Raw genomic sequence first — 22375 nt, forward strand, 5'->3', positions numbered from 1 at the left:
TTATGTGGTTTAATGTCTTTGACATAGAATCTTAAGAAAAGTTGTGCTTCTTCAAAACAATTCTCAAGACATCAAAAGTATTAAATAACAATAAAATCAAAGCCAGAATAAGGGAATGTGCATGTATGGACACCTTTTTAATAAAATTGCAATAAATCATCACTTTTACAGCCTGTTTTCGTACAACAAATCAACAGATGAATGCATAAATGCTTCCAATTCTCCTGGAGTTTATTTCCATCGATCATTAAGAAATAGGTGGTAAAGCTGTCTAAAGTGGGCAGATCAAATCTTTTTCTGTTCCGTTTCAACTTTACACCATGCAGCTGGTGATGCAGCAGTGTGTGTCATCTCTGATCAAAGCCACTACTTCAGAGTTTCCATGGCTGTCTTGGTGGCTTCCCTCACTGCAGTCAGTTACTTATACATAAAAGCGCAGTTGTTCCCAAACCTTTGCATGACACTGTATATTATCTTGCAGAAAATGTGCGCCACCCCTTTTAAAGATGCACATGTCCTATGTCTCCTCTCTCCTTCTATTGTATTCTACTCAGCATTTCCCTCATTCCCAGAAGAAAACAAACAGACAGATGTACTGTATGTGACTGTGGTTCAGATGAAAGCGGCTTTTTTGAAGAGGGTACAGTAGCAGATCAGACAAGACGACTGGCAGTGATCGTCTGCATCCCTGCAGGCATGATAGAGGAGGAAGCCACGTGCCTGGGAGCACAGCGTGGTATCTGTGTGGATACGCACGGGAGGCACGCGACTCCTGCCCATTTTTGTCATGGTGTGATGAGTCCTGTGTGGAGGATGGATGTGCAAAAAGATGCTGTCAGAGCGGTGCTCCCGCTTCCTCTCCCTCTAACTCGCTAAACGGCTCCCCTCGACTCACACGACCACCAAAAGCACTGCGATATCAGGATGGGGCTGCTGTGACATCATTTCTTCTCGCATGCGCTGATTGGCTGGCTGGTGGAGGAAAGTAGATTGCTCCTGCAGCCTACAGTGAGAAAGACAGGAAACAGAGAGAAGGGAGGAAAGATAGAAAGAAGAGAGAGAGAGAGAGAGGAAGGGAGAACAGGACAGAGCGAGAAAGATTGATGCTGAGGCGAGCCGGCACTGCGCCACGCTTGCACATACACACACACAGTCTTTGCATCACGCGTGCACTCACACTGTCAAGGTGCTTCGGCGGCAGGACTGCAGCCTGTTACTGCAGGACAGGACAGAAACACCAGAGACAGACAGGACTACCCGGAGAGGCGAGACCTTCCTTCCCAGAGAGCAACAGTTTTCGCGGCTGTCACTTCAGGAAGTCGAGGCTCCAGGGAACGCTTTTAAAAAGGCGTCTCCTCAAAGAGGGAGGGAGAAGAGGCAGCAAGGGCAAGCAGCAAGGGCAATTGTACCCTCTCCCCGTGTATGTCCTCTTCGCTTCCTGATGAAAATAGGCAGGAGTCGAGGCACAGTCTACGATACGCGATGGCACGACGAGCAGGGGGCGAAGCCTCCCCGAAAAAGAACACATCCCTCAACCTGGTGACAGGGTTTTTCCACTACCTGCGCAGTAAGTCAGCAGATGTGTGGATGGCTGTCAGAAAGAAAGTGTGAGAAAAGAAGGCAAGTTTGTGGTGTGTGTGTGTGTGCTTTTGCAGTATGCACTTGTACTCGTTTACTGCTTATTTATTTAGTTGGAGTGTTCAAGCCTTATATTTAAAGAGGGTGTTTCCAAATTTGCAGAATGTGCATGCGTACACCTGATTAGAACAACATACAGGTTTTTCCATATTTTTGATCTGTTTTGACCCCATGACCATCTGTGCATGGCTGACTGATAAAGTCAATCAGGATAAAACCTGCAGAAAAAAATGATCGGAAATATTAATAATCAGAAGAGTTGACAGTTTGCTCCTCTGTCGGTCTGAGCTGGCATCACCGCAGTCTGTCAGCAGACGTGCGCCCTTGGGAGACGAGTAAAAAGATTTCAGTGATATTTAATTAAGGTCATCTTCAGTGCGGGGGGTCAAAGTGGGCACTCGGCAGTGGGTGGGTGGGTGTGTGTGTGTGGGAGGGCTGCGGCTGAGACTAATGACGCAGGCCGGCGAGAGCTGAGAAGGCAATCAAGTGTGTTAAAATGCCGCTGCGAGGCTTTGCTCGCCGAGCGCGGCCGTTTGGCTTTGTGTTATTGAAAGAACGCATCTGCAGAGTTCAAAGTCACCTCGTCCCTGAGATTGAAGTGGCTGGCACCATAGCACGTGCACGCACACTCATGATCGCAGGCTGCTCCATCTCTCTCTCATTCTCCTCAAATATTACACCCCATCAATATTTGATTACTGTTGGACCCAATCAAAAGATTAATTCATAAAGAAAGGGGGGCGGGGGGATGCTCAATGACACGTATGACAGTGCGTGAATGTATCTGCATTATGTATGAAAGAGTCCCCACCTCTGATACACACACACACACACACACACACACACACACACACAGTACTCCAACACACTAACAAACTTGTGTGTAGCGGAGCCGTCAGCATATTTCATTAAGGGAGGGGAAAAGCACTGTGTCAGACGTCCTCGTTCACTGATAACACGCTTATCTCGAGGATATTGCTCCGCGGTGCAGAAAGGATCGGGAGAAAAAAGACGCCTCTAACATGTGCCACTCACAACACCTGATTGAATCTGCGGAGTCCCGACTGAAGCACAAGTCTGTGTTGTTGCTTGTAATGTGACGCGTGTGGCTGTTGCACGTGAATCGCAGAAGCCCGGCGCTCTTTGCAGCAGGCTGCAAGCAACAATGAATTTTACTGTCACAAGTTATCAAGAAGGATAAATTGCAGCAGGAATTCATTAACTGCTTTGGAGAAAAAAAAAAGCCTGCAGAGAATGTTCATTTCTCATTTCTACATCTGCTGTGTGCACAAGAGTGTCTGTGCATGTGGAAGAATTTCAGCCACACCAGAAAAACAGATGATAATGTTTTGTGTGTTTTATTTATTTTTTCTCAGTTTCTCAGCCCCACCACTCGTGAGATATTGCACTTGAATCAGCTGAGCAACTTTATTCCACTTGCATAACATGTTTTTTTTTTCCTTCTCTGTTGTTACACCTGTGCACGGTAGCGTGTATTATTTTTGGTCCTGTGTGTGTCTATCAATGTGTGAACAAAATACCTTGAAGAGTTTTGACCCACTTTGGATCAAACATGGTGGAATGAGTCAGGGTCAGAAAAAGATGAAGTGATTTGATTTTGGAAATAATTGGTTAAAAGTCAAGGTTACAGGCAGTGTTGTGAAAGTGTAGTGACACGGACCCACAACAGGGGGCGCAAATGAACGGTCAATAGATGAGCCAAAAAAGTAACAATTTAATGTTGTAAGGTGCACAACGAATATACAGAATCTCAGAATCTGATAACAGTCAATCCACAAAGGTGACGTGTGGGCAGGCTCGAGGATAGAAGACATCTGTCCTGAGAAGAGCCGGAACCACACGATTTCCGCCGCCACCGAACCTGGTGAATACTGGAGCCGCCAAGTCCTGAATTCCCAGGTGATCACCGTCCCCGACTGTCGGATCTGGTACTGCTGGCGAAGAGCAAAGACAGTCAAGTGTGGGTGTGTGTACACCCCGTAACAACAACGGTGGGAATGCCACCTCCACCTCTAATACACACTCGTGCAGCGTCTGTGTAACCACTTATCTGACGGGAAATAGGACGAAACAGTCGCGACCCACGCCGGTCCTCTGGTTGACAGCTGCAACACAATAGCTCTTAGAATCACTTAATGCTGGCAGAGAAAGTTACCTCCATAGAAGTACGATATCTCGGCGATGAGGTGGAGATGACGTCTGGGTTTTATGGAGTGAGATGATGAAGAATGAGTGACAGCTGTCACTCCCGGCTGTGTCCGTGGCGGCAGCGCCCTCTCGTGCCTGAAGCCCGCACTTCAGGCAGAGCGCCCTCTGGTGGTGGGCCAGCAGTACCTCCTCTTCTGGCGGCCCACACAACAGGACCCCCCCCTCAACGGGCGCCTCCTGGCGCCCGACCAGGCTTATCGGGGTGTCGACGGTAGAAATCGGCCAGGAGGGCTGGATCCAGGATGAAGCTCCTCTTCACCCAGGAGCGTTCTTCGGGTCCATACCCCTCCCAGTCCACCAGATATTGGAACCCCCGGCCCATTCGACGGACGTCCAGGAGCCGGCGCACTGTCCAAGCCGGCTCCCCGTCAATGATCCGGGCAGGAGGCGGCACCGGACCGGGAGCACAGAGGGGTGAGGTGTGGTGAGGCTTGATCCTGGACACATGAAAGACTGGGTGGATCCGCAGTGAAGCCGGGAGTTGGAGCTTCACTGCGGCAGGACTGAGGATTTTGAGGATTCTGTATGGTCCAATATACCTGTCCTTGAGTTTTGGGAATCTACCTGGAGGGGGATGTCCTTCGTGGATAGCCACACCTCCTGCCTGGGCTGGTAAGCAGGGGCCGGGGATCGCCGGCGGTCCGCATGGGTCTTCGCCCTCATCCGGGCCTTCAACAAGGCAGAACGGGCGGAGTGCCACACCCGACGGCACTTCCGCAGGTGGACCTGGACCGAGGGCACACCGACCTCTCCCTCCACCACGGGAAACAATGGGGGCTGATACCCCAAACACACCTCAAACGGGGAGAGGCCGGTGGCAGAGGACACCTGGTTGTTATGCGCATACTCGATCCAGGCCAGATGTTCACTCCAGGCCGTCGGGTGTGCGGACGTCACACAGCACAGGGCTTGCTCCAATTCCTGATTGGCCCGTTCTGCCTGTCCATTGGTCTGCGGGTGATACCCGGACGAGAGGCTCACAGTGGCCCCCAGTTCCCGGCAGAAGCTCCTCCAGACGTGTGAGGAGAACTGGGGACCACTATCAGAGACGATATCGGTAGGTATCCCATGCAGACGGACGACGTGGTGAACCAGGAGGTCTGCTGTCTCCTGGGCTGTTGGGAGCTTCGGGAGGGCCACGAAGTGGGCCGCCTTGGAGAATCGGTCCACTATCGTGAAGATGGTGGTGTTGCCCTGGGACGGCGGGAGGCCCGTGACGAAATCCAGGCTGATATGGGACCAGGGGCGATGAGGCACAGGAAGTGGCTGGAGAAGCCCTTGGGACCTCTTGTGGTCTGCCTTGCCCCTGGCACAGGTGGTGCAGGCCTGGATGTACTCCCGGACGTCAGCCTCCATAGACGCCCACCAGAAGCGCTGCCGGACAACTGCCACGGTACTTCGCACCCCTGGATGACAGGAGAGCTTGGAACCGTGACAGAAGTCCAAGACTGCAGCTCTGGCCTCTGGTGGGACGTACAGACAATTCTTCGGACCAGTTCCGGAGTCCGGGCTCCGTGCCAGGGCCTCCCGGACAGTCTTCTCCACGTCCCAGGTGAGGGTGGCCACGATAGTGGACTCCGGAATGATGGGCTCCGGTGGATCCGACAGCAAAGTTTTGACTTCGTCTTCGTGTACCCGGGACAAGGCATCCGAACTCTGGTTCTTGGTCCCAGGGCGATAGGTGATCCGGAAGTCAAAACGTCCGAAGAACAGTGACCAACGGGCTTGCCTGGGGTTCAGCCGCCTGGCGGTCCTGATATACTCCAGGTTCCAATGGTCAGTGAAAACCGTGAACGGCACAGACGCTCCCTCCAACAGGTGTCTCCACTCCTCAAGAGCCTCTTTCACCGCAAGGAGTTCTCGATTGCCGACGTCATAGTTCCGTTCAGCCGGGGTCAACCTGCGAGAAAAGTAGGCACACGGGTGAAGAACCTTATCGGTCTCTCCGCTCTGGGATAGCACGGCTCCTATCCCTGAGTCAGAGGCGTCCACTTCAACCACGAACTGGCGGCTAGGGTCGGGCTGCACCAAAACTTGCGCAGTAGAGAACCGTCGTTTCAACTCCTTGAACGCGGCTTCGCACCGATCCAACCAGGTGAAGGGGACTTTTGGAGAGGTCAGGGCTGTCAGGGGGCTAACTACCTGTCTGTGCCTCCTATAGAAATTAGCGAAGCCGAGGAACTGTTGCAGCTTCCTACGGCTTGTTGGTTGGGGCCAATCTCTCACCGCCGCAACCTTGGCCAAATCAGGGGCGACGGAGTTAGAGGAGATGATAAACCCCAGGAAGGACAAAGACGTGCGGTGAAACTCGCACTTCTCGCCCTTCACAAACAGTCGGTTCTCTAACAACCGCTGCAGGACCTGACGTACATGCTGGACATGGGTCTCAGGATCCGGAGAAAAGATGAGAATATCGTCCAGATATACGAAGACGAATCGGTGCAGGAAGTCCCGCAAGACGTCGTTAACCAAGGCTTGGAACGTCGCGGGGGCGTTGGTGAGGCTGAACGGCATGACCAGGTACTCAAAGTGCCTTAACGTGGTGTTAAATGCTGTCTTCCATTCGTATCCCTTCCGGATCCTAACCAGGTGATATGCATTTCTAAGATCCAACTTAGTAAAGATTTTTGCTCCATGTAGGGGGGTGAACACGGAATCCAACAATGGCAACGGGTATCGGTTGCGAACCGTAATCTCATTCAGCCCCCTGTAATCAATGCATGGACGGAGTCCGCCATCTTTCTTGCCCACAAAAAAGAAACCTGCACCCATCGGGGAGGTGGCGTTCCGGATCAGCCCGGCAGCTAATGAGTCCCGGATGTAGGTCTCCATTGATTCGCGCTCAGGTCGTGAGAGGTTGTACAGCCTGCTGGACGGGAACTCAACGCCTGGAACCAAATCAATGGCACAATCGTACGGACGGTGCGGGGGAAGGGTGAGTGCCAGATCTTTGCTGAAGACGTCAGCAAGATCGTGGTACTCAACCGGCACTGCCGTCAGATTGGGAGGGACTTTGACCTCCTCCTTAGCATGCAAACCGGGAGGAACCGAGGATCCTAAACACACCCGATGGCAGGTTTCGCTCCACTGAACCACTACCCCAGACGGCCAATCAATCCGGGGATTGTGTTTCAACATCCATGGGAAGCCCAAAATCACGCGGGAGGTAGAAGGAGTTACAAAAAACTCAATCTCCTCCCGGTGATTCCCAGACACCACCAGAGTTACTGGTTGTGTCTTGTGTGTGATTAAAGGGAGGAGGGTGCCATCTAGTGCCCGCACCTGCAATGGCGAAGGAAGCGCCACCAGAGGGAGCCCTACCTCCCTTGCCCATCTGCTGTCTAGCAGATTCCCTTCTGACCCCGTGTCCACCAGTGCTGGGGCTTGAAGGGTTAAATCCCCGCTCAGGATTGTAACTGGGAGTCGTGTGGCAATCTGTGTGTGTCCCACGTGAATGTTATGACCCCCCCTTAGCCCAGTCTCTAAGGGCGGTTGTTGTCGTTGTGGCCGTTTGGGGCAGTTTTTCTCTATGTGCGCCTTTGAGCTGCAGAGAAAACACTCCCCGCGGACCAGCCTCCTCATTCTGTCATCTGTTCTCAGTTTGGCCCTGTGCGTTTCCCTAGCAACGTCAGCAGGGGGAGCTGTTGCCCCACGGAGCGCTGCGGCTGTGGAGCGTGGGGAGGGCGGCCCCTTTTCGAACCCGGAAGGGAGAGGGACGGCGCGTACCCAGCCACGTCCTTCGCCTCGCTCCCGACGGCGTTCCTCCAACCGATTGTCTAACCGTATAACGAGATCGATAAGCCCATCTAAATCCCGCGGTTCTTCCTTAGCTACCAGATGCTCCTTCAGGACCGATGACAGTCCGTTTATGAAGGCGGCGCGGAGCGCAACGTTATTCCAGCCGAACCTCGCAGCCGCGATGCGGAAGTCGACTGCATATTCGGCTGCGCACCGGCGCCCCTGTCGCATTGACAGCAGCATTGTTGAAGCGGTCTCTCCTCTGTTAGGGTGATCAAACACTGTTCTGAACTCCCCCACAAACCCAGTGTATGCTGATAACAACCGTGAGTTCTGTTCCCAGAGCTCCGTAGCCCAGGCGCATGCCTTACCCCGAAGCAAGTTAATAACATAAGCCACCTTGCTGGCGTCAGACGCGTACATCACGGGTCGTTGTGCAAAGACGAGCGAACACTGCCTCAGAAAGTCCGCGCACGTCTCCACACAACCCCCGTACGGCTCTGGGGGACTTATGTATGCTTCAGGGGATGGTGGGGGGGTTCGTTGAACGACCAGTGGAATGTTAATATCCGGCACCGGGTCGGCAGGAGGAGGAGCCGCAGCAGCGCTCTGATCGCGCGTTTCCACCTGTGCGATGAGAGCCTCCATCCTGCGATTAAGGATGACATTTTGCTCGGACATCAAATCCAGCCGAGCGGTAAAGGCGGTGAGGATTTGCTGCAACTCACCGAGCACGCCTCCTGCAGACGCCTGTGCACCCTGCTCTTCCATTGGCTGTCCAACAGATGGGTGACGCCCCTCGGGATCCATGACGCTGGCCGAGATATCCTGTTGTGAAAGTGTAGTGACACGGACCCACAACAGGGGGCGCAAATGAACGGTCAATAGATAAGCCAAAAAAGTAACAATTTAATGTTGTAAGGTGCACAACGAATATACAGACAATCTCAGAATCTGATAACAGTCAATCCACAAAGGTGACGTGTGGGCAGGCCCGAGGATAGAAGACGTCTGTCCTGAGAAGAGCCGGAACCACACGATTTCCGCCGCCACCGAACCTGGTGAATACTGGAGCCGCCAAGTCCCGAATTCCCAGGTGATCACCGTCTCCGACTGTCGGATCTGGTACTGCTGGCGAAGAGCAAAGACAGTGGCTGTGTCCGTGGCGGCAGCGCCCTCTCGTGCCTGAAGCCCGCACTTCAGGCAGGGCGCCCTCTGGTGGTGGGCCAGCAGTACCTCCTCTTCTGGCAGCCCACACAACACAATGGTCAATATTGTGGTCCAGTGCTTATACATTGGCGGAAAGTAACTGGTTAAAGATGCACCTGTAGTCACAATTAAACACTAATATGAAGTCATATATTGCCTTTCTGTTAGTCACATGACCTTTGATCTGAGCTTGAAACAACAAACTTGTTTAGCATACTGTTTCTCACCCACTCACATCCATTTTTGCTATTAAACAATACTAGATTAGATTAGATCAAAATTTATTAATCCCTTGGGAAGACTCCCTCAGGGGAATTGAGGTTCCAGCAGCATTGTATAGCAGCACACAGGGTAAGAAGCACACAGAGCATCAAAGTAGAAGTAAAAAACAATGTACAAAATGTATATACAACCCCTAGAAAAAATTATGGAATCACCGGCCTCAGAGGATGTTCATTCAGTTGTTTAATTTTGTAGAAAAAAAAGCAGATCACAGACATGACACAAAACTAAAGTCATTTCAAATGGCAACTTTCTGGCTTTAAGAAACACTATAAGAAATCAAGAAAAAAAATTGTGGCAGTCAGTAATGGTTACTTTTTTTAAACCAAGCAGAGGGAAAAAAATATGGAATCACTCAATTCTGAGGAAAAAATTATGGAATCATGAAAAACAAAAGAACACTCTAACACATCACTAGTATTTTGTTGCACCACCTCTGGCTTTTATAACAGCTTGCAGTCTCTGAGGCATGGACTTAATGAGTGACAAACAGTACTCTTCATCAATCTGGCTCCAACTTTCTTTGATTGCTGTTTCCAGATCAGCTTTGCAGGTTGGAGCCTTGTCATGGACCATTTTCTTCAACTTCCACCAAAGATTTTCAGCTTGGATTAAGATCCGGACTATTTGCAGGCCATGACATTGACCCTATGTGTCTTTTTGCAAGGAATGTTTTCACAGTTTTCGCTCTATGGCAAGATGCATTATCATCTTGAAAAAATGATTTCATCATCCCCTAACATCCCTTCAATTGATGGGATAAGAAAAGTGTTCAAAATATCCACGTAAACTTGTGCATTTATTGATGGTGTAATGACAGGCATCTCCCCAGTGTCTTTACCTGACATGCAGCCCCATATCATCAATGACTGTGGAAATTTACATGTTCTCTTCAGGCAGTCATCTTTATAAATCTCATTGGAATGGCACCAAACAAAAGTTCCAGCATCATCACCTTGCCCAATGCAGATTTGAGATTCATCACTGAATATGACTTTCATCCAGTCATCCACAGTCCACGATTGCTTTTCCTTAGCCCATTGTAACCTTGTTTTTTTCTGTTTAGGTGTTAATGATGGCTTTCATTTAGCTTTTCTGTATGTAAATCACATTTCCTTTAGGCGGTTTCTTACAGTTCGGTCACAGACGTTGACTCCAGTTTCCTCCCATTCGTTCCTCATTTGTTTTGTTGTGTATTTTTGATTTTTGAGACATATTGCTTTAAGTTTTCTGTCTTGACGCTTTGATGTCTTCCTTGGTCTACCGGTATGTTTGCCTTTAACAACCTTCCCATGTTGTTTGTATTTGGTCCAGAGTTTAGACACAGCTGACTGTGAACAACCAACATCTTTTGCAACATTGTGTGATGATTTACCCTCTTTTAAGAGTTTGATAATCCTCTCCTTTGTTTCAATTGACATCTCTCGTGTTGGAGCCATGATTCATGTCAGTCCACTTGGTGCAACAGCTCTCCAAGGTGTGATCACTCCTTTTTAGATGCAGACTAACGAGCAGATCTGATTTGATGCAGGTGTTAGTTTTGGGGATGAAAATTTACAGGGCGATTCCATAATTTATTCCTCAGAATTGAGTGAGTCCATATTTTTTTCCCTCTGCTTGGTCTAAAAAAGTAACCGTTCCTGACTGCCACAATTTTTTTCCTGATTTCTTATAGTGTTTCTTAAAGCCAGAAAGTTGCCATTTGAAATGACTTTAGTTTTGTGTCATGTCTGTGATCTGCTTTTTTTCTACAAAATTAAACAACTGAATGAACATCCTCCGAGGCCAGTGATTCCATAATTATTGCCAGGGGTTGTACAAATATAAATTCCAGAAATACAGCTCGCTACTGGCTTACTGGCTACTACTGTTCCTCTTGTGACTGTTCCCCCGGAGTGACTGTGACTTATTTCAAATGCTATTTCAAGGAGTTGATTGAAGACATACCCATGGCTGCTATTAAACACTAGCTTGAAGTCATATCACATGACCTTGACCTTGGGTGGCATTGAAAGGTCAAACTTATTTAGAATGTTATTTGAAGGAATTGGTTAAAGACACATTGACAGGTGCTACCCAACACTATTATTTAGTCATATATCACCTTTATAGTGGTCACATGACCTTTGATCTTAAACTGTTTACTGGATTAAACATGGCTGAAGGATTGTGTGTTAGTTGATGAGAAAGTGGTTCCTTTTTGGACAGAATTGATCAAATGTCAAGGCTATACAGGGCCGTATTTTACGGTATTGCTGAATCACAAAGATGAATGTGTATTCCAGACACGTAGGGCACAGGTGCTGCACTCTGTGAGTGTCCCTTCTTGGTCCACTTGCTTTAATAGTCTCACATTAATAAAAGTGGAATGTTTCCCAGGAATCAGAACCTGGTGAAATTGAGAAATAAACCAAATTTTAGAAAGCGTGACGGAAAATAAGCCTCACGTAAAGGAGATCAGCCACAATCCTGTACCACTTATTATTAGTTATGCAAGATTTTTTTAAACAGTTCTAACTGTTCATTTTGTCAACTGTTCCCAATTTGCATTTGCATCATGTCACTAGTGTTATTTCTAAACAGTTGTCACTGTTATTTTTATCTTTTGTATAGGCAGTGGTGGCTATCAAGGCTATCTAGGCTTTGGAAATGAAAGAAACCAACTCATTTCATTTTAAGCAACATGTCACTTCAATCACACCTGTACCTAATTTCCGTTATCAATCAATCAATCAATTTTTTTTTTATATAGCGCCAAATCACAACAAACAGTTGCCCCAAGGCGCTTTATATTGTAAGGCAAGGCCATACAATAATGATGTAAAACCCCAACGGTCAAAACGACCCCCTGTGAGCAAGCACTTGGCTACAGTGGGAAGGAAAAACTCCCTTTTAACAGGAAGAAACCTCCAGCAGAACCAGGCTCAGGGAGGGGCAGTCTTCTGCTGGGACTGGTTGGGGCTGAGGGAGAGAACCAGGAAAAAGACATGCTGTGGAGGGGAGCAGAGATCGATCACTAATGATTAAATGCAGAGTGGTGCATACAGAGCAAAAAGAGAAAGAAACAGTGCATCATGGGAACCCCCCAGCAGTCTACGTCTATAGCAGCATAACTAAGGGATGGTTCAGGGTCACCTGATCCAGCCCTAACTATAAGCTTTAGCAAAAAGGAAAGTTTTAAGCCTAATCTTAAAAGTAGAGAGGGTGTCTGTCTCCCTGATCTGAATTGGGAGCTGGTTCCACAGGAGAGGAGCCTGAAAGCTGAAGGCTCTGCCTCCCATTCTACTCTTACAAACCCTAGGAACTACAAGTAAGCCTGCAGTTATGCATGTGATGATAAGATTACTCCCTGAAACAAGCCCTAACATATCCAGCAGGTGGCAGACAAGTATATGGTGTTTGCATAAGTTAAATAAATAAATTAATGAATACACAGTTACCTTTTTTATTAATCTGGTGCATTAAAGTAAACCAGATTTGAGTCTGTTTATAGTCATGATATGCCCTTTTAATTTAGTGATTTAACAGATGGTAGCATTTACTGGTTTTGACTTATTGTCTTAAACATGTGGAGGGGATAGATAGATTGTCTCTCTACAATCTGAATTAACAAGACACATTGTATATTCACTGACTGAGGAAAGAAAATTAACCCTCTGGAGTCGACACTACAAAACACAGCTTCGATTTGTGTTGTGGCCTCAGTTAAGTTAAGTGGCCTTTTAAAGCAAACGTCTATGGCATTGATTGTGTGTCTCGTAAACGGAACTTATCATATTAGGAACCCCAAACCCTGTCCTTCCTTGCTTGTGCTGTACGTGAATTGGCACGTTTAAGGTATGTTTGGCTTTTTAAAGCGGCGTGATTGCTGGAACAGTCGTCCCAACAAATTGAAAGCTTATTGTTCATATCAAAGGTGCCTGTCTCTGGGGAACAAGTGCCCTAATATATTTAAAAAAGGCATTCTTCTGATATTTTCAGTCCCCGCTGAAAGGAATCTTTAAATGTCACGTGCTTTCTTCCCACGTGGGTTTATGATCGAGTGCCGCTATGCTGAGATACGAGGTAATAATGTCAGTAAGTTAATTAGAATAGCAGAAACTCTCAATGCACAAAGAAAAGATTGAGTTTTTAATCCCTCCCACTCTTTGTTTATTATTGCATATGACTGATCTCGACGCTTTGGGCTTTGATTTACAGATGAGCAGGAGGCGGTGCAGAAAAGGACGTTCACGAAATGGATCAATTCCCATTTGGCGAAGGTAAGAGTCTGGCTGCTTCTCGAGGCGACTGCCAGCATTGTGTTGTCCCTTTATCCAAACCCTGCTGCTGTTTGAAATCCTCTCTGTTTCATTGCTTTCCCACTTCTCCCCCTGACTTTGCTCCATCCACGGTTGTCACTGTGACTTTTACTCTATTTCCAGAAAAAAAAGAAAAGAAAGAAAAGAAAGCCCCACACTGTGAGGCCGGTCATGAGACTGACTCACATTCCTTTTTATTCTACCAATCTCACATAGCTGGTAGCAAGGATTTACTTTCCCTCTAATTACCGCTTAGTTTAATACGCTCTGCAGCCAATTTTCCTGCAAGGTGCAGTTAGTAATTTAAGTATTGGTAACTTGTAAGATTTTTATCTCGACACAGGCTGCTTCAACTTCCCAACTTCCGTGTGTTTGCGTTTCATTGTGTCTACACCCAGTGCCGAAAAATTAAGCCAATGTGGAACTGCCAAAGATAAACTTTATTGATCTCACAGAGGAGAAATTCATTACATTCCAAACATTACAGCAGAAATGAACACGTTTGCAGCATCGCCCAAACATTTAAAAAATGAAAAAACTTTTGGTTTCTGTAGCTAATTTCCCCGTTTTAAGAGTATCTAACCTTTGAACAGGATGAACCAGTGTTCATTAACAACAGTATAGTTTAACAGTACAGTTATGATATTTTAAGCCACAAAAGTTATGAATAATTTGAAATGTAGTTGCTTTAATTGACAGCTAGTGTGTGTTGTGGTGGATTCACGGCCCCACCAGCAGTGGCTGGACTCTCTTGGTTTGTCCTTTCTGAGCATTTTATTACAAATGTTTGACATAATGCTGTGCGGTTGACTGCACCATTGCACCATCTAAGAAGTCTGTGCTCCAGTATTTCCTTTGAATGAAATTTTTGTGAGATTTAATTTGTATTTAGCACCAATAGCACTAATTAACAGGCATCCATAGCTTAGCGACATTGACTCCATGGTTACTGAGGCAATATTCTGGTCATAATTTCTAAATTTCTGCACATAAGGCACCCGTTACGAAAACCATCCCCCAGTGTGCAAAACTATGGTTTAATAATTAAACACAAAAACTCAGATTAGCCTCGGGAGACCATATTTTGATTACCGAAAACCAGGACACTCAGCCTGACAATGAGATACTGAAATAATACTCAGTTGGCAACAGGTACTAATCGGCGGAACCGGAACGGTTGGCAGAACCGTAATGATAATACAATTGATGGAATGATTGACAGAACAACACCTCACTATGTCCCCTACTCTCAAGATATTGATAACCAATGTCAAAAAATGTTATCATACAAAGCAGAAAAAATTGCATGTTTATGCTGGAACTACCCCCCCCCCCCCCCCCCCCCCCACACACACACACACAATCATGTTCAAAGCACAAACTTATCTCTTTTCTGTCCCAATTAGCACTAATCGCCAGAATAGCAGCTCGCCATATTGGAAAATTTACCCTCATTAACACTAGATGGCACCGCACAAGCTCCTGTTCTACCTTTCCGTCGCTGTTCTTTCAAGAGATTGGGGTTTTTAATGCCGACCTAAAGCTTTATATAGTGGCTAAATAATTGGATTATTTTAATGGTGAGACCTGATCATCTCATCAATACTTGTTTTGGGTGTAATATAAGCAAAAACGACCTATTCCGCCGATTGTCATCCATTTCGCCAATTAACAGTTGTTCCAATTCTATTCCACCTATAGTTCTGGCGATTAGTAGCTCCCCCACTGCAGGTCAGTTTAATGGCCCAATGAAAAACAATGAAAACCAGGACATTGTCATCACTTTCTAAAAAAAAAAAACAGGATGGCCTGGAAAACAGGATGTCTGGTCACCCCAGATTAGCCTGTTAGCTTTAGCTTATTTCAAATCAATTTCAAATAAATTTTATTTATATAGCGCCAAATCACAACAACAGTTGCCCCAAGGCGCTTTATATTGTAAGGCAAAAGCCATACAATAATCACAGAAAAACCCCAACGGTCAAAACGACCCCCTATGAGCAAGCACTTGGCGACAGTGGGAAGGAAAAACTCCCTTTTAACAGGAAGAAACCTCCAGCAGAACCAGGCTCGGGGAGGGGCAGTCCTCTGCTGGGACTGGTTGGGGCTGAGGGGAGAGAATCAGGAAAAAGACATGTTGTGGAAGACAGCAGAGATCAATCACTAATGATTAAATGCAGAGTGGTGCATACAGAGCAAAAAGAGAAAGAAACACTCAGTGCATCATGGGAACCCCCCCGTATGCGTGTAATTATTGTATTATCCTGGATTAGACTCCTCAATTTAACCCATTATTTCTTGAGTAGTGTGTCAGCAGTGAGTAGACAAGGCAAATAGTGCACTAATGTAATTAAGTGTTATTTCACTCCGAGACCCTTCTCTCAAGGTTTCATATTTAATTATGACAGCCGTGGAAGACTCGACCTGTCGTGACGCGGAGCAGAAAATTCATTTGAAAAGCACTCCGATTGGAATACATCTTGAAGTAATATTAAATATCACGGTTTGGGAGCGTGGTAGCAGAAAATTGGCACGGAGTCCAATACTTTGCCATCTTGAATTTTTAATACGCTTTCAGGTAAGCACATAGTTTATTTATTAAGTCATTCTCACGCAAAAGAGTAGAGGCATGACCCTGCTATTTCATGGTCACGCTTTGAAATGGCGGGGTCGAAGAGATTAGGGCGAGATGATTAAGATTTAGCCGGATGCCCAGTAAGTCTGGATTAAAAAGATTAGTGCTGGTGCTGTGGCCTGATGTGCCTAATATCGCATATTGTCTGTTGATCTAGTGTTTGGGGGAACGCGGTCCAACCGCTATGGCAAAAATGCCCAAACAAACATAATTTAAAACCCATTTAAAATTGCTTTAATTGACTGAATGAGCTAATCAATGGATTAGCGATACAATCACAGTTCCACTGGAGGAGATAAGTGGGATCGGCCGTTACGCCTCTCCCTCTGCACGGTTGATCAAATTAGCCACGCTCCTCCTCCTTATGCATCATGAAGCTACTTGCCCTTTCACCTGCCACCTGATGTTACCATAGTGACAATGATTGGTCCGTTTTCCTCTTTTGGAAATGTCTTTGTTGTCGCATCAGCAATGAACAGAAGGCAAAAAATTTGATTCCTCTGGCGTCAGGGAATGAGTCGTAATAACGAAGTTAGTTTCTCGGCGATGTCGGAATGAGAAGATTGTTTGGACAAAAGCGGGAAAAGAAAGAGAATGAAAAGCTTTAACAGTTGGTTTAACTTTGCTCTCAGAGGGATGCCTCATGCCCTTGGCTACGCAGATGATTAGACCACTCCAGTTATCACAGGTCTTTAATTCAGCGCCTAAAGGTATATGATTAATCGCTAGGTGAGTGAAGACGTGGCGCGAGGGCTTCCTTCCCCTATCACACCCCACCCCATACTTTTCCACTCCACAGGTATAACAAAAGAAGTCTTATGAGCTCTGATAAGGGCTTTCTGCGAGACAGCACTTATGAGAAGATGTAATTTACAAAGAAGATTAATGACTCCCATTACTTCAGGTACTTCTGGAGCCAAATACATAAAATCTGAGAGGGCAGCACGCCACGAGATGTTTAGAACTTGTAATTCCACATATAGTGTCATATTGTGCCTGAAACGCGCTTCAATGCGAATAGTTTTAAATTGCAGGTTTCACTCTGCTCAGCAGTGAAAAGACGATTCAGTGAGAGGGATACAACTTTCTTTCCTTTTTTTTTTTCGCCAAATCCTTTCTGAGAAGGTTAAGGCTTAATTACGGAGTGGCCAGCGTGAGCGGCAGGAGTCTCATCATCTCGGAAGCTTTTTTCTTTCTTTCCCAGGCAAACAGCTTTAGTGCAGTCATCAGTGAACTGAGTGTTCCTATAGATTACAGCCGTACTTGGTGTTTCCTTATATCCGTCCTTCTTTTTTTACTGGGGGAGCTGGGTGGAGCGGGCCGACTCAAGTTGTCGAAATCTAGAATATGATGCTGTGGTGTGAGAGCAGTTATTTGGGTGTTTTTCAGTTTTTTGAAAGTCCTTGCATACTACATTCGAGCAAAAGATGTAAACTTTTTTGACTGCTTTTGTTTGGTTTGCTATTTGACTACCTCCCAAGCATGCAAACTGATTTAAATGGCATTTTGTAGAGGGTTAGACCGTGGGTTGAGGAAGATTTGATTAGCTTTAGATCCCAATGGAAATCCAGGAACATTCATAAAGAATGCTTACCTCTGCCAAGGACAAGAAGAAAGCTTAAGTCCTATACAGGCCCTGAGGCTCAATGGATCCAGCACTTATCTATGGATTCCATAGGGTGAAGCAGCTATGCGTCTACCACTCCCCCTGGACGGGACACCAGTCCATCACAGGTCACTTCCCCAGCCACGGTTGGCACCCATTTACACCTGGGTGGACTGGGACAATGCAGACAAAGTGTCTGGTCCAAGGACACAGACAACTAGCGTGATCGGGAATCTACATATTGGTAGTCCAACTGTGATCACACAGAACCACCTGGTCTACAACTGCCCAGGAGGTTACATTTGTTTTTTGGTTGTCTGTCAGCAGCAGTAGTTGGAGTAAATCCTATACAGGCCCTGAGACCCCTCGGTGCAGGTGGTTATCCAAGAATTCTATAGCGTGAAACAGATGAGGATCTACAATTCCTCTCGGATGGGTCTCCAGTCCATATCAGGTTAGTTCTTCAGTCAAGCCCGGTACCCATTTGTACAACTGGGAGGACTGGAACAATGTCGATGAAGTGTCTAGTCCAAGGACACATAGGATAGGTAGCATGACCATGATTCAAAACCAGGTCTACATGCTCCTTGGCCACTGTCTTATTACCATGTTATATATTTATTAATGCTTGTTGCTTTGTTTTTTCTGACTGTCAGCAAGATTGCACACAAATAACAGACCAGTTCTTATGAAACAGGAGGGTTGGACAAATGGCTGGTCCATACGTTTTGTTTCTATTTCTGTCTTCACAGCTTGTGACTTTTCCCATTAATATTTCTGGAAATATTACATGAATCTTCATGAACAATGGAGGCATATTCTATTAATGTATAAAACTTATAGTACATCCACATAAAAGTTCAGATTCACTGTAACAAAATACTTCAATGGGGAAATAATCTTATTTCTCTAATTGTATGGTAACAAATAGTTAAAAATGTAATCAAAAAGGATACTATTGGTTTTTTGGGGGGGGTCTCTGCGTTCTGAGAATCCTTTTAGTTGTATGTGTATTCTCACTTTGTCTCTTTCCTTCTATCACCAAAACCAAAAATGAGTTTTAAAAATTAGCCAAGTCCTATAATTTGCAGATGAATTGTCAATCTACGTATCATGGAGAGTTTGCTGGCATGTGCGTGTGCAGTAATTACTGGTTATTTACACTCTTAATCCTTGTGTACAATGTGTATCTAGTTTCGATTGTCCCTTCAAACTGGTTATGTTGCACTTCAAAGCAAAGCTCTTCAGATTTTTTTTCCCCCTTTGTTTAGGCCTTTGCCTTTCATCGCGTAGATCTTCTGGAATCCGCCGAGGGAATAACATGAGAGGATGGAAAGACACACATCCTGAAACTCTTTTCCTCAAAATCAATTATGGCCTAGACACATATGTGTAATTAGTTCATTAGGCCTTTGATTTATTTATTTTTTTAGCTCATGTGAATGAGAAGAGGAAATGGATATGACTTTCGTATTTTGTAATTAGCCCCAAATTTTCCCATTAGCTTTAGGATTACTGTGAGCAAATCGGTGAATTTATCTTCAATTAGCTGGTGGTATCATTCAGCCATTCAAAAGGGTCTTTTAAGTTTGTTTTTTTTTTCTGCCGCCACTTTGTAAGAGGGGCGCATGTGCTCCCTGAATGTTCTAAGATCCACAGCCATGAAATGACATTAGAAGAGGAATTAGTGAGAAGAGCCACAGTATTTGCTAATTAATTTTGAAAGACGTGAGGTTGGTACCCCCTTCTCTCTCTCTGCCTTCAATAGTCTTTCCTGCCGCCGAGCAAAGTTGGGCGTTTTATGTTTTTCCTTCTCGCCACATAAGCACGCGCCCCATATTTGCAGTAAACGCAGAAACCCTCACGCACGCATCTCTGCTTTCTCCCTCGCTTCCTTTGCCACTAATCTCCCAGTGAATGGCTCACTCATCTGAATGCACCCCCCACCCCCCAAAAAAAACTCCCCTCGACCCGCCATGTGACTGGGCTTTTAGAGAAATCCTTCATGTAGTCAAGAAACACAGATATGTGGATTCCACCCCCACCAAGTCTGGAAGTCTGTGTCAGGTCAGGCAGGAAGTCAATGAGAAGTAAAGAGTTTGAAATCATCAGCATATTTTCGGATTTGAAGACCCCATTCAGCCTCTGAGCTTATGGCTGACTCAAGATGTCAGTAATACGCTCCACAGCCCGACTCGTTTTGGGCTCCGAATACGTTTTTAATGAGGCTTTCCTTTATCCGTGTTTCACATGTTAAAATCTGTGTCGTACATCGAAATGTATGCATTAAATTCTGACTTATTTATGCACCATAAAACATATTTGATAGTAATACTGGAAAAACACACTTCTTGCCTTATAGTTTCACATACAATATAATCACTGTTAAACCTCAAATCCCACATCTTTGCTGCATTCCAAGAAAACTGAGGAAACATTGTTGGGTTTGGTGCACATTGGTACCCAAGATTTATGTAAACTGTGAATTTATACATCTTACCTTGATACCAAGATGAGAGGTTGTTTAAAGCAAAAACTGAAATTTAATATTATTTCAGGCCTCCTGTTGGGATAGTTACTATAATGTTTGTGCATTAAAGGTACTGTAAAATTACCTTTTTTCCCATCCTTGGTAATGTAGAGCAGATAGCTCTGTGATCACGAGCCAGGGAACCAATATGTACGAGCTGGGTTTGATTCCGGTCATTATATCTATCCTTGGACAGGACACTTCAACTGAATTGTCTCAGTCCACCCAGCAGTACATGGGTACCAGCCTTGGCTGGGATGTAACCTGTGTCAAACTAGTGTCTGCTTCTGAGAATAATCACCAGCACCAATGGGCCTTGGGGTCTATATAAGACTGACTTGAGTTAGTGTTGTTAAAAAAAATCAAACTTCTCCAGTCATATTTTAAAAAAGCAATTGGCAATGATATCATTAGGTGAAGTTAAGTACTTTTATCAAATAACACTGATGGGTTTATTTGTTTTTTGTTTGTTTGCTTTTTTGCAGCATGTGCCTCCTTTGGTTGTGTCAAACCTGTTTGAAGACATCAAAGATGGTGTGATGCTTCTGGCCCTTTTGGAAGTCCTCTCCGGACAAAAACTGGTGAGTCTCATGGTAATTTCTGCAGTATATGATTTTGATTGCAAACATAAATGCTTCACTTTTTTGCTTAATAATGTTGATCTGATACAGTAAGGGTCTATTTTTGTATCAGATCAGGTGTCTTAAAAAAATCTAAAGTTGCAGCTTCAGCTGTTTAGGCAAATATCAAAAGCACGGCAGACGTAATACGGAACATGTGAAATAAGCCACAATTAAATGGAAAATCTCATTGATCTGTTTTTTTTTTTATATAGGATGTCTGAATTGAGTAGAAAATCCCAGATTAAGAAGGACAGATCTTAGTTGCCAAACACACAGTACAGACAACGGCTTGAACCCACAGCTCAAGGATCCAATATTGCCTCGGGTACAAGATGTCTGTCCTATTGATCCATTTGCTTACAGTCAAACACAGCTCTGGTCAGACAGCCGCAAGATTCTCTGGTTATTTCTGATGCTGTAATTTCATTTGTTAATATCAATACTTGGGGTGTTTACTTCTCCCACGTTAATTAAAGCTTGCAAATTGCATCATCTGACAACACTCTTGTTCTGTTCAGCAGCACTCTAGCTCATTGCCTTTTTGTCTCCTACTTTCTTGCTTTCGCCATTGTTCTCCGTTTTCCTTCCAGCCATGTGAGCAGGGCAAGAAGCTAAAGAGAATCCACTGGGTCGCCAACATTGGTACAGCTCTCCACTTCCTTGAGGGGAGGAAGGTATGAGATCAGCGCCTTCTTTTTTATGTTGCCCCCACCGCCTCTCCCGCCGTTGGACTTCGTGTGCCCTCTCCACCTGCTCCCCATCCTTCATTTATCCCAAAACAAACATCTTTTGTTCTCTGTTCTACAAAAATGGTAAATAGATTAAATAAAGCCTGGAATTCCAACCCAGCCAGAGCTTTATTCAGATTTAGCCTGTATTCATATGTTTGCCATTGACTTTATCATTTATACCGCGCCAACTGAGTCGCCGCAATTCAAAAGCAGTTGCACCAAACCCGAATTCATGTCACTTCCAATTTACCAAAGACGACTATAAGTATCAACTGCCTCTCCATGAAGACCGTATTACATTCTCAAAGCTTCATGTGTCATGTATTTGGATATGTCATCCATCCATCCATTTTCTATACGCACTTACTCCAATTAAGGGTCATTGGGAGAGGAGGAGGGTGTTGGAGCCTATCCCAGCAGTCATAGGGCGTGAGAATAAGTACACCCTGGACAGGACTGTATTTGGATGTGCATAAATAAAATTACACATAAAAGCTGGCATCTGCAGGAACATTGATTTGGCTTCCTCAAGTGTGACAGAGTTAAAACCATAAATCCTACAACGGTAATCTTCAGTCTGGAGATGAGATGTCAGTGGGTATTCCACTGTATATGAGACTCTGTGATTCCAAGTCTGTCAAAAATGTAAATATGCTCTGTGTCTAACACTGATGTACATCTCAACAGTGTTTATTTTACTTTAGAAGCCATTTGAGTTTTGCCAGAGTGGCGTCCTCTTTGGGACCAGGAGTTCTGTGGTCACATTTTACACCTTTGATCAAAAATGCAGTCCAACAAAGACTTGCATGTCACTGTCCAAACATTCAAAGATGGCCACATTTATTTCACACCT

At 45.5% G+C, this 22375-nt stretch overlaps 1 protein-coding gene across 1 annotated transcript in view; it reads left to right on the forward strand.

Annotated features, from left to right (window-relative positions):
- The first annotated feature begins 1121 nt into the window (after positions 1-1121).
- Positions 1122-22375, forward strand: part of syne1a (spectrin repeat containing, nuclear envelope 1a) — a 218844-nt gene continuing 197590 nt past the window's right edge. The window contains 4 exon segments of the mRNA XM_034162578.1: positions 1122-1567; positions 13297-13358; positions 20654-20749; positions 21382-21465. Of these exon segments, the coding sequence (XP_034018469.1) occupies positions 1423-1567; positions 13297-13358; positions 20654-20749; positions 21382-21465 (387 nt within the window). The 5' untranslated portion in view covers positions 1122-1422.

The sequence above is a fragment of the Thalassophryne amazonica genome, chromosome 21, assembly GCF_902500255.1.
Source record: "Thalassophryne amazonica chromosome 21, fThaAma1.1, whole genome shotgun sequence".
Taxonomy (NCBI): Eukaryota; Metazoa; Chordata; class Actinopteri; order Batrachoidiformes; family Batrachoididae; genus Thalassophryne; species Thalassophryne amazonica.